This window comes from Lepidochelys kempii, chromosome 1 (genome assembly GCF_965140285.1).
Source record: "Lepidochelys kempii isolate rLepKem1 chromosome 1, rLepKem1.hap1, whole genome shotgun sequence".
Taxonomy (NCBI): domain Eukaryota; kingdom Metazoa; phylum Chordata; order Testudines; family Cheloniidae; genus Lepidochelys; species Lepidochelys kempii.
Genome location: NC_136380.1, coordinates 213,177,961 through 213,193,799, shown reverse-complemented (window position 1 = coordinate 213,193,799; position 15,839 = coordinate 213,177,961). Strand labels below are relative to the sequence as shown.

The 15,839-nt window shown below is 43.4% G+C and overlaps 1 protein-coding gene across 2 annotated transcripts in view; it reads right to left on the bottom strand.

The window, feature by feature from the left end:
- Positions 1-9,890: 9,890 nt before the first annotated feature.
- LOC140898599 (transient receptor potential cation channel subfamily V member 6) overlaps positions 9,891-15,839 on the bottom strand; it is a 51,338-nt gene continuing 45,389 nt past the window's right edge. For both annotated transcript variants that reach the window (XM_073312630.2, XM_073312669.2), the window contains one exon: positions 9,891-15,762. In XM_073312630.2, the coding sequence (XP_073168731.1) occupies positions 15,486-15,762 (277 nt within the window). In that variant the 3' untranslated portion in view covers positions 9,891-15,485. The remainder of the gene's footprint in view (positions 15,763-15,839) is intronic.

Below are 15,839 nucleotides of genomic sequence, written 5' to 3'. Positions count from 1 at the left end.
TTACCAGCAGGAGAGTGAGTTTGTGTGTGGGGAGGGGAGGGGGGGAGGAGGGTGAGAAAACCTGGATTTGTGCTGGAAATGGCCCAACTTGATGATCACTTTAGATAAGCTATTACCAGCAGGATAGTGGGGTGGGAGGGGGTATTGTTTCATGGTCTCTGTGTGTATATAATGTCTTCTGCAGTTTCCACGGTATGCATCCGATGAAGTGAGCTGTAGCTCACGAAAGCTCATGCTCAAATAAATTGGTTAGTCTCTAAGGTGCCACAAGTACTCCTTTTCTTTTTGCAAAGACAGACTAACACGGCTGTTACTCTGAAACCTTTAATATTGTCTCTTTGAGAAATTGCTAACTCTCCTGAATTCCTTTTCCTTAAATTTTCTTCCCATTGGACCTTACCTGAGTCTGTTGTAGTCTTCTTTTTTAAAGTCCATTTTCCTTATTCTGCTCCTCTCATTTCTTCATTTCCTTATAATTTATAATTTAATGATCACCTGCACCCAAATTGCTTTCATCCTTAAGATTTGCAACCAATTCCTCTCTCTTACTTAGAATCAAATCTAAAATGGCTTTCCTCCAGTTAGTTCTTCTAGCTTCTGAAACAAGAAATTGTCCCCAGCACATTCCAAGAATTTATTGGAGACTTTTGTTATGCCACATTACTTTTCCAACAGATGTCTGCATAGTTAAAATCCCCACTTGCTACCAGGTCTTGTGTTTTGCATATTTCTGTTATTTGCTTTAGTATGATGGCTGGAAACAGTCAAGGAAAAGTTGCAGTTTTGTTGTTTTCTGTTTGCTTATTTCAGGTGAAGGAAATAGAAACAGTAAAATGTAAAAATGAGAGATGATGAAGCAAAGGTAGAGCAGGCCAAATTGAAAGCAGCAGAAAAGAAAGACGAACGCCAGCATCAGAAATGGCAAGCAGAAATGAGACTGAAAGCAGAAGCAGTAGCCCATAGAAAAGCCAAAATGGGACTGAAAACAAAAGAAATGGAGCCAAAAGATAAAGAGGCAGCTGCTGCTCTGGAGGCTGAAGCCCAAAAGCAAGCCAGGGAGACTGAAGAGGCAGCGCACAAGTGAGCCATGGAACTAAAAGACAAAGAGGCTGAGGAGAAAGAGAGAGAGAGAGGAGATATCAGAGGTGATGTTTGTGAAAAGTTGATGCCTTTGTATTCTGTGTACTGCACATTTATGTGTCTAAAACCTCTAACTATCTGCAGAGTTCAGCAGCCATATTGTTCTCAGAGGTGGAGCATCCTGTGCAAAGGAAACACACTTACTGTGCTCTATCGTGTGGAGACTTTACTTTTGTTCTTTCTTATTATTTTCCTTAACTGAAAATAAAATCCATCCAGGCCTTGTCTACTTGAGAAAATGGTATCAATTTCACTAAATGGGTGAAACTGATTTACTTTAATCAGTGCAATCTCCTTTAGTGGACACTCATTTTTAAACTCAATTGATATAAGGCACTATCAAAGTGAAATTACTGTCCACATTGAGGATTATACCAATTTAATTAAATCAGTTTCTAAACCAATTAAGTGAAATCGGTACCATTTTCTCTTGGTGACCGGGACTTATACTGAAAATATTTGTTTTGCTCTTTATGTATGGAAACTTAACAGTGTCCTCATTTGCCAAATGACTTCTCAACAACAGGGCAACAACAGGGCAACAAAAATGATTAGGGGACTGGAACACATGAGTTATGAGGAGAGGCTGAGGGAGCTGGGATTGTTTAGCCTGCAGAAGAGGAGAATGAGGGGGGATTTGATAGCTGCTTTCAACTACCTGAAAGGGGGTTCCAAAGAGGATGGCTCCAGACTGTTCTCAATGGTAGCAGATGACAGAACGAGGAGTAATGGTCTCAAGTTGCAGTGGGGAAGGTTTAGATTGGATATTAGGAAAAACTTTTTCACTAAGAGGGTGGTGAAACACTGGAATGCGTTACCTAGGGAGGTGGTAGAATCTCCTTCCTTAGAGGTTTTTAAGGTCAGGCTTGACAAAGCCCTGGCTGGGATGATTTAACTGGGAATTGGTCCTGCTTTGAGCAGGGGGTTGGACTAGATGACCTTCTGGGGTCCCTTCCAACCCTGATATTCTATGATTCTATGATTCTCTGTTTCTTCAAAGGTACCTCAAAATGAAATTCCTCTGTTCTTCTCATTATTAATATCCCACAGACACCCCACCTTTGAGTTCCTGTCTTGTGTCTTCCCTTCTTTAGATTATCTGGGGGCAGGGAACAAGACTACATATTCTGTAAAGCATTGTATCACACATTTCCAATGCTTTATACACAGCTTATATGTAATAATCATCTTTAGGTGGAAAGGGAATTCTATAGACTCAAGTAGGGATCTTTGCTCACCCAGAAGTGGGTTGGAGATGGAATTCCCTTCCCTCCCATCCTCAAGACATATTGGGTTAGGGTTGTAGGACTGAGGGAGGGAGGGATAGTCCATTGCCAAATCAGAGTAAGGGATTTAGCTCATTCTGGCAGTTTCCCTGGACTGCAATGGGAGTGGGAGGAATGATGAACATTCATTCTTACTGTCTCATTCTGTGTTACAGTTACCTGCACACACTTCTACATGCAAAGCTGCAGGATTAGGAAATGACTGGCAGCTGCTGTACTCTGATAAGTTGCACAGCTCTGAGGGCTTTACAAAGAAGTTTGTAAAGCCACTACATACAGCCAGCGCATTTCTTGAGTTATGTTTTTATACACAGGGGAGGGGTCTACAGGTGTGGATTTTCCAATTGCTGACCCACTGCAGCACCGGAGGGGTGAATGTAGCTGCTCTTGAAAGGCAGGGAGGGCTGTGTGGCCTTTTCTACAATTCAAAGAAAGCTGTGTGAGCAGGGCACAAAGTGAAGGGTGATGTGGAGAGAAAATAGATATAAAAAAACCCACACATTCCCTCCTGTTAAGCTGCTCCTGCCTCAGGTTTCTTTAACATACAGAGAAAGGCAGATTCACATGCACTTCTAAGGACTCCCCTCGCAGCTGGTTTAGAACCTGAAACTTTCAGCACCAAGAGCACTGACCTCTTTGTCTTGAACTAAAGGAGTAATTCTACTAGCTGCTAGCAGTAGCTGCTTCATAGATTAGCTGATAAAGAGAGAGATGTTCATATGGACAGACACCTTCAAATATATGAGTTTCAACAGCACTTAATCCCTTGTACCTGCAAGTCTTTAATTTACTATTGTGAAAACTTTATTGATGTACAATTTCTAATAAAACTATCTCTCCACCAGGATATAAAATTCTTGGCCCTATGTGGCCATTAAATATCTGCTGATGTGATCCCATAAAAGCAAAAGGGTGTTGTAACACAAAGTAACTCTGAGGTTGTGGTCAAATTCCAGTCTGCAGTTTCACTTGTTATTGATTTTTGTATGCTGGCCTAAGATGTTCTATAATGTGGCTTGTCAAGGTTCCTTCCCCACTCTGAACGCCAGGGTACAGATGTGGGGACCTACATGAAAGACCCCCTAAGCTTATTTTTACCAGCTTAGGTTAAAACTTCCCCAAGGTACAAACTTTTACCTTTTCGTCCTTGGAGCTTATGCTACCACCACTAAAGTGTTACACAAAGAACAGGGAAAGAGCCCATTTGGAAACGTCTCTCCCCCCAAAATATCCCCCCAAGCCCTACACCCCCTTTCCTGGGGAAGGCTTGATAAAAATCCTCACCAATTTGTGTAGGTGAACACAGACCCAAACCCTTGGATCTTAAGAACAATGAAAAAGCAATCAGGTTCTTAACAGAAGAATTTTAATTAAAGAAAAGGTAAAAGAATCACCTCTGTAATCAGAATGGTGAATACCTTACAGGGTAATTAGAGTCAAAACATAGAGATTCCCTCTAGGCAAAACCTTAAGTTACAAAAAGACACAAAACCAGGAATATACATGCCCTCTAGCACAGCTTATTTACCAGCCATTTAAACAAAACAGAATCTAACGCATATTTAGCTAGATTACTTACTAAGCTCTAAAACTCCATTCCTTTCTGTTCCCAGCAAAAGCGACCGACAGACAGACCCTTTGTTTCCCCCCCCCACCTCCAGCTTTGAAAGTATCTTGTCTCCTCATTGGTCATTTTGGTCAGGTGCCAGCGAGGTTATCTTAGCTTCTTAACCCATTACAGGTGAAGGGGTTTTGCCTCTGGCCAGGAGGGATTTTATAGCACTGTATGCAGAAAGGTGGTTACCCTTCCCTTTATATTTATGACATGGCTGCACACACTTAAAGAGTTTCTGTATTCCACTGCAGAGAAGGCAGCATATCAAAAACTGTTGCCAGCTCTCATGATATTTAGTTTCAGAGTAGCCCAAACATCTGAATTCAAGAGAATGCTTGAGAATCTCAGCTTTCATTCTGTAAAAAGAGCAGGCTGCTATCCTTTATGGTTGTGGAGAAAAGTTTGAAAGAGTGAAGTAAGTGCACCCAAATGGTTGAGCAATCAGAAGGTAAAGGACCCCAAATTGAATATTTTTTAAAAATCTCATTCTTTTCATGTGCCTGGGGTTGGAAACACTAGCAATGAGTAAAGTGATCCCTTACCTGTTTCACTGAATATTGTAGTAAGGAAGTTGCTGGTGAAGAAATATAGCCACTGCTTCACACTTGGGAGAGGTGTGGGGATGAGAAGAAGCATCCTCCTAGCTGGATCCTGTGGATTCCTGGGGATCCTCTAGGAAGCATGTGGGAATGTAGACTCTGCATCAGGGGTGAAAGTGGGCCACTACGGTGTACCAGAAAGAAGCCGGCACCAGCCCGTACGCGGTCGAGGGTAAAGCACTGCCATGGCAGTGCTATAACATCCTTGCCCCTTTTGCCCCCCCCCCAGGCTGCCAATGGGAAGGTGGGGGGCAAAAGGGGCATCTGCCCTGGGGCTGGCAATTTAAAAGGGCCTGGGTCTCCCAGCAGTGGCCGGAGCCCTGGGCTGCATGGGCCAGGCAGTGCAGATGGGATGGCTGGGGGAGGCTGACCCCGCATCACCCCACATGGTATGATGAGGGCATGAGAGCAATTTGCCAGTCTTTATGTGTTCTGGCAGCACCACAAAGCAGTGGGAAAGGCTGAGTCAGACATACTTCACACTCAGTGCCCTTTTGGAGCAAGGTGCCAAACCAAGGTGGGGCTCAGACTCAGTAACCTTGGAAGAAATGGAGTCTCAATCCCTTTAATGACAGTTTAAACCAGTTCAGGCTGGGCTGTTTATTTATCACGTCTTCCAAACAAATCCAGTGCCTTGTAAAAAAAGGTGAACTGAGAACAAATCTCTGTATCCACAGAACAGGAGCAGCACAAGCAGCAGCCTCTCACTCCCCTCTTGGGTTCAGTCTCCAAGGCCCATGCAGTCTTTGGACCTTCCACTGAGCCTGCCAACAACAGGCTGCTTAGTGATGTCTTTTGTGATGCCCACTCGGAACATGACAGAGACCCAAAATGACTTCACACAGTCCAGCAGTCATCCCTCAGGTGATAACATTTTTCAGTTACCGCCAACATGAACTGAACTTGAACTAGAGAACCTGTTGGGTCTAAGTGCTCTATAATCACATTATCTGAGCCAGACAGTCAAACTATTTCAGAGGTCTCCTACACCACAAGTCAGGGGAGTCCAAGGCAATCATGGGGGTTGGGAATCAGACGCTACTGACTTCAGATCCTGGCACTGCACTATTTTGCTGTGTGCCTTGGACAAGTCATTTGATTGCTCTGTGCCTTGTTCCCCCAGCTGAAAAGCAGGATAACACCTACTCAGCACGAGGGGGCTGGGAGGGTTAATTAGTTACTGTCTTTGAACATGTAAAGGCAGAAGTATGAACTAAGTGTTCTTAAGCTCTGAAGTGGCAGGGTTGGGGGAGGAAACCGGGCAGAGGGAAACAGAGAGGGAGCACAGAGGGTTGCTGAGGGATGTAAAGTAGAAAGAAGCACAAAGCTCTGTGGGGCAGAGAGGGGAAGGCTGATACCAGCTCCCTGCTCGGGGGTTGCATATGCTGGTGAGTTTTAGCTTATTTTCTTAGATGGGTGAGTTGAAAAGATAGAGAAAATTGCTTACAATTCACCATGTACATTGGTCAAACTGGACAGTCTCTACGTAAAAGAATAAATGGACACAAATCAGATGTCAAGAATTATAACATTCATAAACCAGTCGGAGAACACTTCAATCTCTCTGGTCACGCAATCACAGACATGAAGGTCGCTATCTTAAAACAAAAAAACTTCAAATCCAGACTCCAGCGAGAAACTGCTGAATTGGAATTCATTTGCAAATTGGATACTATTAATTTAGGCTTAAATAGAGACTGGGAGTGGCTAAGTCATTATGCAAGGTAGCCTATTTCCTCTTGTTTTTTCCTACCCCCCCCCCACCCCCCAGATGTTCTGGTTTAACTTGGATTTAAACTTGGAGAGTGGTCAGTTTGGATGAGCTATTACCAGCAGGAGAGTGAGTTTGTGTGTGTATGGGGGTGGGGGGGATGTGAGAAAACCTGGATTTGTGCTGGAAATGGCCCACCTTAATTATGCACATTGTAGGGAGAATGGTCACTTTGGATGAGCTATTACCAGCAGGATAGTGAGTTTGTGTGTGTGGTTTTTGGGAGGGGGGTGAGGGGGTGAGAGAACCTGGATTTGTGCAGGAAATGGCCCAACTTTATTATCATGCACATTGTGTAAAGAGTTGTCACTTTGGATGGGCTATCACCAGCAGGAGAGTGAATTTGTGTGTGGGGGGGTGGAGGGTGAGAAAACCTGGATTTGTGCTGGAAATGGCCCACCTGATGATCACTTTAGATAAGCTATTACCAGCAGGACAGTGGGGTGGGAGGAGGTATTTTTTCATATTCTCTTTGTATAAATAAAGTCTGCTGCAGTTTCCATGGCATGCATCCGATGAAGTGAGCTGTAGCTCACGAAAGCTCATGCTCAAATAAATTGGTTAGTCTCTAAGGTGCCACAAGTACTCCTTTTCTTTTTAGAATACAACAGACATGGAGAATAGCATCCCCTTTGCTGTTATTTCCTTAGAGGCAGGGCCCAGTTTATTCTGTGTCCATGGGATTTGTCATGAAGTTCACCACTTGCTGCAGAACCATATTACAGAATCTTAATTTTATATAAAAAATTGTGTATTCGCCTTTATGGTTGCAGCGTGAACCTTGGAAATGTGAGGAGAGCGTAACTGATACAGCGATGGTCTCCTGAGTTTGCAGGGGGCCTGAAACAATAGCACCAAGAAATGTAAACTGCCCGATTCATCTCAGTCAGCGCTCCATGGACTTTGCAATTAAACAGTCAGGGAATTTGCCACCTTTTTTACAATATCATAGAAATTCAGCTTCCCTTCCATTTTTCTTCAGCCAGGCCCTGACCCTTCGTTTTCTGTCTCTGCCTACAGCTGCCTCTTGTTCTCCAGTTTTCCCTACGAGGGGACATTAATTGGGTTTGAGTGCACGTTCTCTGCACTGTTCTTTGGAACCAGGCATTCAGGGGTCAGGGAGATGGGTTTGGAGCCCCTCTTACAGCCAAGAAGCGGGACAGCCAGACATGGAGGCTGGCAAGCTGGGATTCCAGCCTGGAGACCAGAGCAGTTATGATCTGGGAGTTGAATGAGCCACTGAAGCCGCTTACAAACTCCCTCTGTCCTTGGTATGCATAAGGATGGAAGATGCTTCTAAGCCAAAGTTTACAGACCAATTCTCAGGAACTAGGCCTCAGGTAGTGGAGCCAGCTGCCCGAGAGCATAGTGAAAAAATGCATCATTAGAAATAATCCCTGTCAAATTTTACATCAATAAGTATTTTTAACTGAGCTATAACTGTGTTTGTGTAGGGTGGATGGACGGAAATGGCGGGTGTTTCTTGGCAATCTAAATTGAAATTAACCAGGTCAGGTTTGCAAAAGTTGGGAGCGTAAGCAGTTATGGAGACCCCTTCTCTAGAGATGAGAGGAACTTTCATCCTCCAGCAGCCATTTGGTCCTTGGCCTCTGCGCTGAGGAAGATAGCCAGCTGGTTTTTGTGCTGGGGTGTTGGTTTCCCTAAGAACAAGGCTTAGACTGTGTAAATATTTCATTTCTTACTATTTTAAATCGAAAATCCTCAGCTCAACTGAGGACAGCTCTGCAGAGTTTATAAAATCATTAGCCCTGGAGTTGCAGGCATGAAGAACATTGCACTATCACCTCACCCTGCTTTGCACTCCTTGCAGACATTCATCTCCTTCACAGCAGAGAAAATACCAGCCAACAACAGGCTTCAATACACAAAGAAGGAGGTGACCCTGCAGGCAAATTTAAATTAGTTCTTCAGCCAGGGAGACAGAATGATGCACAGTCACTGAAACAACTAACCGTGGAACACACCCTCCTTGCATTGATCAACAAGTCATAAAGCAGAAGCAAGGTCAGATAACTAGTGATTGTCCTACTCTCTCTTAATGTGCCTTTTGTCTACAGTTCTTGCTTGTGTCTTGTCTGAACTGGGATTGTAAGCTCTTTTTGACAGGGAATTTGTCTTTGGTATCGAAAAGTACCTTGTGGCAATATGGGTGCTCAATTATAAAATGCCACCCTTCAAAAACAAAACAAAAAGGCAGCAATGGCCCCAAACACTGCACTAACATTATTGAAGGTGGAGTGTTCGGGGGCATTATTGGAGTGTTTGGGGTTTCTTAAACTCAATTAATGTTTGGAAAAAAAGGTTTCAAAAATCAGAAGTTAGAAATACATCTTTTTATTGCTTCATGGAATATGGGTGAAGTGCTGTTGCACTTCTTAGCTGTATTGATTGTATTCTGGAGGATTTTCTCAAAGTGCCTACAGTATCATGCTGGCACTTTGTTATTGTTGTACATAAACCTAAATAAATAGTGGAAACAAACGAACAAGCAAGTATCAGTACAAGGACCCAATTCTGCTTCCATTTAAATCAATAGGAATTTTACTCATAATGAGAGCTGGATCTGGCTCACTTAGGGCTGAGGCCTACTGAATGCACTTCAACAGGAACGGGGGCTGAGCTCCACAAAGGTTTGCATGATTAGGACCTGACCTTGCAAGTGTTCCCCCAGGATCAATATGCTTACTCTTCTAAGTAACAGCTGAACAGGAGGGAAGGTACTGTGAAAACGAAAAATTGACAATCAAATCCATAGGTTCATCTTTTTTTAAAAAAATAAAGTCCAATATTGGGAAAGAAAAACACTGTTGTCTGTATCCAGTTTTGCAGATGAATGACTCTTTCTACAAAGCTCAATACCTAAATTTGTGAGAGTGCCCCCAAACTCAAATCAGGATAACGGTGTTCCTAGTGATGGCTTGCCAGGAGCTGGGAATGGGGAAACAGGATGGATCACTTGGTGATTCCCTGTTCTGTTCATTCCCTCTGGGGCACCTGGCACTGGCCACGGTCGGAAGACAGGACACCGGGCTAGATGGACCCTTGGTCTGACCCAGTGTGGCCGTTCTTATGTTCTTATGTCCCATCACGCCACATGCTGCACATACATATACACACACAAACAGAGAGGAAAATATGGTCCAGTCCCATTCAGTTATTCCAAAATCAAGCAAATAAGGGACCTTGATGTTATCTTCTGGTGATGATTATTTGAATCCTTTACAGTTACAGTTTGAAGCAAGGATTTTCTAAAATGCATTGTAATCAGTTTTTTGATGGGGGAAGAGGGTGGGATAGGATCATAAAAATAACTGGAGACACACAAAAGACTCAAGTAAAGTCTAGTACTCACAGTGGCTGATGAGGGGACAACCACAAGAACTGTGATAAATTATTACTCTTATTCAAACAAACAAACAAAAACACACACAAAGCCAATGCATGCTTAATCTCTACATTTTTATTTTGAACAAAATTTACTTAATCAACAAAATCAGATCAAATTAGTTCATCCATCTTATCTCAGAGACATTTTCTGACCTACCAATTTTCCAGATACAAGACAAGATCTTAAAACCCTGAAGTTGCTTCAGTAGCAATTAAAGATTGTTTGAGGTCAACAGTTGGCAGAGTGGGGGAAAGAGGAAGGTCTGTTCTGAAATGACAACAACATTGGAGGAAAACAAACTGAGTATTATAGCAATAATGATCATCTGTTCTAATCAGTACCACATTTCAGAGTCTTGGGGCCGAATTACATCAGTGTAAGTGTTAATCCATGTTTACAGAGGTAGAAGAGAATACAGTACAAATGTGCAGTTTTGATATAAAAAGTTTTAGTATAAACTTACCCAATGTATTTGGCCCTTGATCTGAATCATTTCTGCTGGCTTTCCTGACCCAAACAAGTTTCTGCTTCTGCAGAGTCAATAAAGCTGTGGAAGAGTGAGACTGCTTCACTCATCACCAACAGAGCACTTAGCAGAATTATGATTGTGGAAGCTTTATGAATGATGAATAGGAAAGACATAGAAAAAACACAGCTGGATTTTCAAAACCCATGTGTAGTTTGTAGAGTTGCCAGTTAGAAGAACTTTTTGACTGGAAACTGAATCAGCAACACAGACCATGAAACACAAAATATCATTGTTACGGAGCCACCATAAAAATTACACTTTAAATTACAGCAAAAGGTAGTTCAGAAAAACGGATCATGGGAACATGTTTTTTTTATATAGAACCCTTTTTAAGATTCAAATTGGTTAAATAATAACGAGATGTCTTAAAATTGCATTTGAAAAAAAGTCATCCTTACTAGATTAGAATCCTTTTTTAGGGCCTGATCCAAAGCCAATTAAAATTAACGGGAGTCTTTCCTGTGTAAGGTTCTGAGCCTGCCCAGAGACCTGATGTCATTGCAAGAATGTCAGCTTCATTCTTCAGCTTCATTCAGCTGAGCACTGAAGTGAACAGAAGTTCAGGGCACTCACCAACTCCTATGAGGAGCTCAGTTTATGGCTGGTTTGGGCCTCTAAAGCAGAGTATTTACACACTCCCAGCCCAGCTATTGGGGCCCACCCTTATTCCTATTGCCGTTAATGGCCAAAGTTCCATCAACTTCCATGTAAGTTCTGGTTATCAGGCATTTCTCCTAATACCAAATGCTGAGTCCACAGTTAGACAAGTAAGGGACTGAGTTTATTATTTTACAATTATTTTTAAAATTACAAGTATCTTTCATTTTAAATTCTACACATACCTGATGATTGACTGAGATCTTATACTTGCTACTTAGATATACTGTAAAGATATTTAGGTTCAAAATGTAGGGCTTGTAATTTTAAGAAGTTTCACTAACTCTCAAAATCTAATTTGAACCAAACCATTTGCATGAAGTGAAAATAATTAGGGGGTTTGGTTTTTTAAATGTGAATGTTCCCTTGTTCTGTTGGAAGCCCAAATGCAATAGCATTGCCCAAGTTACAGGAGACAGAATGAAGCTGGCAGGTCAAGCCTTCCCATTCAGTATGTGTGAACTGCAAATTAAAGTCAGTAAAAACAGCAGGAATGGCAAAAAGTCAGTTAGACTTTGAAATTCTTAAAAGATTTCTAAGTTGTTATAATTAGCAACATACATAAGGCCATTTAAAAAAAAGAAAGATTCTTTTCTCCTTCATAGTATCCTTTGTGTATTTCACAAAAGCTTCTCAGACCTCCATATTATATTTCCCCCTGCCTTGCTTTGCAAGTTTCTGATGTAAGAAAGGAGGAAAAAGGGAAGAAGGAAAACCCGGGGAACTACAGCCACACCTCGGTCCCTGGAGAAATCATGGAGCGGGCCCTCAAGGAATCAATTCTGAAGCACTTAGAGGAGAGGAAAGTGATCAGGAACAGTCAGCATGGATTCACCAAGGGCAAGTCATGCCTGACTAATCTAATTGCCTTCTATGACGAGATAACTGGCTCTGTGGATGAGGGGAAAGCAGTGGACGTGTTGTTCCTTGACTTTGGCAAATCTTTTGACCTGGTCTCCCACAGTATTCTTAACAGCAAGTTAAAGTATGGGCGGGATGAATGGACTATAAGGTGGATAGAAAGCTGGCTAGATTGTCAGGCTCACTGGGTAGTGATCAACGGCTTGATGTCCAGTTGGCAGCTGGTATCAAGCAGAGTGCCCCACGGGTTGGTCCTGGGGCCAGTTTTGTTCAACATCTTTATTAATGATCTGGACGATGGGATAGATTGCACCCTCATCAAGTTCGTGGATGACACTAAGCTGGGGGGACAGGTAGATATTCTGGAGAGTAGGGACAGGGTTCAGAGAGACCTAGACAAATTGGAGGATTGGGCCAAAAGAAATCTGATGAGGTTCAACAAGGACAAGTGCAGAGTCCTGCACTTAGGACGGAAGAATCCCATGCACTGCTACAGGCTGGGGACCGACTGGCTAAACAGCAGTTGTGCAGAAAAGGACCTGGGGATTACAGTGGATGAGAAGCTGGATATGAGTCAGCAGTGTGCTCTTGTTGCCAAGAAGGCTAATGGTATATTGGGCTGCATTAGGAGAAGCATTGCCAGCAGATCGAGGGAAGTGATTATTCCCCTCTATTCGGCACTGGTGAAGCCACATCTGGAGTATTGCATCCAGTCTGGGGCCCCCCCACTACAGAAAGGATGTGGACAAATTGGAGAGAGTCCAGTGGAGGGCAACAAAAATGATCAGGGGACTGGGGCACATGACTTACGAGACTTACAAGGAGAGGCTGAGAGAACTGGGTTTGTTTAGTCTGCAGAAGAGAAGAATGAGGGGGGATTTGATAGCAGCCTTCAACTACCTGAAGAGGGTTCCAAAGAGGATGGAGCTCGGCTGTTCTTAGTGGTGGCAGAAGACAGAACAAGGAGCAATGGTCTCAAATTGCAGTGGGGGAGGTCTAGGTTGGATATTAGGAAACACTATTTCACTAGGAGGGTGGTGAAGCACTGGAATGCGTTACCTAGGGAGGTAGTGGAATCTCCATCCTCAGAGGTTTTTAAGGCCCGGCTTGACAAAGCCCTGGCTGGGATGATTTAGTTGGTGTTGGTCCTGCTTTGAGCAGAGGGTTGGACTAGATGACATCTTGAGGTCTCTTCCAATCCCAACCTTCTATAATTCTAAAGAGATTATGAATTGGAGGATTCGATGAGGCAAAGTAGCTCCAGTTAATGTCATAGTGAAAAACAGCAGAATCAATCACATTGGTCTACATTTTAACCCCATTTTATAAACAGAATTTAGAAGTAACAGGAACAACAATTCATAGAGGTTTTACACCTACTGATCTCACTGGTCTTGTCCCTGAGGCACCAGTTTTGGCTAGTGAGTCTTTACGAACACACAGGACCAACTGGAGTTTCCTCTCATTTACTCTTGCACAATCCCAATGGCTTTAATGAAATTGTGCAGGCCTAACTGAGGAGAGATACTGGCACTAAAAGTTTAAAGCGTGATTATGGTGACACCAGAGACAGAAAATGCACAGCTGACACTTAGAACAATCATTTTTTGATTTGCAAATAAAGCCAATCACAACTGGGAAATGCTAGGTAAAAATGACCTCATGGTGTTCTAACTTAATTGTTTCTCAGGCAGATTTCCAACTGGTTGAAGAGCACAGGCAGATGTGGAAAGATTAAGGAAGACTCCACCAACCCCCTTCCCTCCTCTCCTCCATTGATTAAGGAAATTAAATTACAATTACAGCAACAATTCACAGTTTTGGTACATGTGCAAAATCACATATTTCCCATTTCCATAAACATTTAGTGCAAATCCCTGTGGTTCAACAGGACGGACTGGGAGTATAGAGATGAAAAGAAGACCAACTCACATGACTTCAATTAATCACAGTGTATCTAATACAAGTATTCATCTTAACCCAAGGGGAAAAATCTCCTCCTTAGGACTCAAGCACACATTCAAGTAGGGGGGAAATAGTACATGTAATAAAATGCACATAACCTCAAAGGCCATGCATCTGGATATGGCACTAAAGTCTGCAGCAGTCCCATGCAGGGGATAGTTGCTGTGAAGGGTGGGAATAACACCATTAATAAGAAAGCCACTGGTTTCTGTTCCTTCACTCCTTGGTTCTGGATGCCAAGGAGCAGTAAAGGATGTCCTGTTACAATGGTAGGGTCTAATGCAAGCAAGCTATCTTTGGGTTCCCCTTAGACACAGAGTTTGATTCACAGGACCTGTTACAGAGGAAATGTCAGGCTACAAGTTGCATTCCAATTAGTTCTGCTATTGGGATTACACTGTGAGTTGCTGAGGGCATGAGGCCCTGCAAAAGGGCATCTCATTTCTTCCCTGTAGTCATTTTCCTGAAGGGACGTTCTGGCAGAGGACTAAAGGAAGAGGTGAAAAAGGACTGAACCTGGAGTGGGGGACCATGTGGATGAATCAGAGTCATTATGGACCAGGCATCATTATATGTTGTTAAAAGAGTCAAGACTTGTTTCCAAGTTGCCTAGCAATACCTCCCACTGTGTCTCACCCAGCACTTGCTTCCCATGTTGATTGACAGTGGCCATTTAGCTCCCCCATCCCCTCATGACATAGCACAGGGTGAGTTGGAGCTGGCATGCCTCACCACAGCAGGCCCACAGCTGCACCACTGATCTCCATGAAGACAAGGACCAAACAGTCTGCAGTCTCAACACAGCAAAGATAATAGATGGCAGGCAGATATCAGACCATGAGCCAGAGATTTCTACTTTTCCATCGGAAACACTGCTTGGGACCAGGGAGTCATCTCACCAGCCCCTGCACCCTCTTAAAACTGGGTAAAAGTCCCAGCACAGAATGTGTGACATATCCTTAGGAAACCAACAGTCACATTTCTGTAACAAATATGATTAAAGTGCATTCATATGGCAGAAAAACACTCAGTCCCTCCTCGAGTAGCAGTGTGGAAAATGCCACTAATAGAGGTTTGTCTTTCTTCAGGGAGGGACATCTGGCAGCTTCTTGAATGCCAGCTGTATGGGGACATTCCCTTTAATCACCACAGTGTCAGCTGCTACTAGTTTCCTGAGTTTAAATATTGTTTTCAGTTCTGTACCAAAAAAATCTCCCAAGTCAGCTCTCCTCAATTCAGAAAGCACTGTGGTCTTTGTGGGACTGAGGGAAGGAATATACCATGTATCACAGGGCGAGAGAGGAGTTACTGATCAGTTCATAGTTGCCCTGTAGTCAGGATCTCCTGTAAATGGATGAAACCCCAGGGCTGGAACATTTTTCTGTCTGTTTCTGTGGAGAGTTACAGAGCTGGACAAATAACAAACTCATCAACTCAGCTCCTAGCCAACACAGCAACAAGGACACATGGAAGAGGGGGAGAGGAGACTTGGGCAGCAGTATCCATCCTGCAGCATGGAGCAATCCTGTTGCATCTGGAGAGCTCTTAATAGCTATGGAGTGTGGTGTCCATACTGTAGTTTCCACTGGCATCTGGAGAAGGTAATTGCTTCAGCACAGGGCATCCACGTTGTGGAGTCAGCAGAGATGTGTCTCAGACATGGTAGACCTCCTCCTCTTCCATGGCATGGTTGACTTCCCCTTGAAGTTGTCTGAAGGTGGTACGCCTCAGGATCTCCCAGCCACGGTGGGAACTGCTCTGGGATGTGCTCCGGGACACTGAAGCAGCAACTGGTGCTAGGTCCTTCTTGTAGGGGATCTCCCCATCCAGGTTCTCTGAGTATTTATCAAAGTTCTCTTTATCCTGGGTCTTAAACGCTTCTGTGTAACGATGCATCTTTTGCTTGTTGGGATCGACCCTGTCTTCTACCCTGTAGAAAGATGAGAAGAAGTTGAATACACCAGAAACATCCCAGCTTCTCAACAACCACTAGCAGCTCCACCAAGC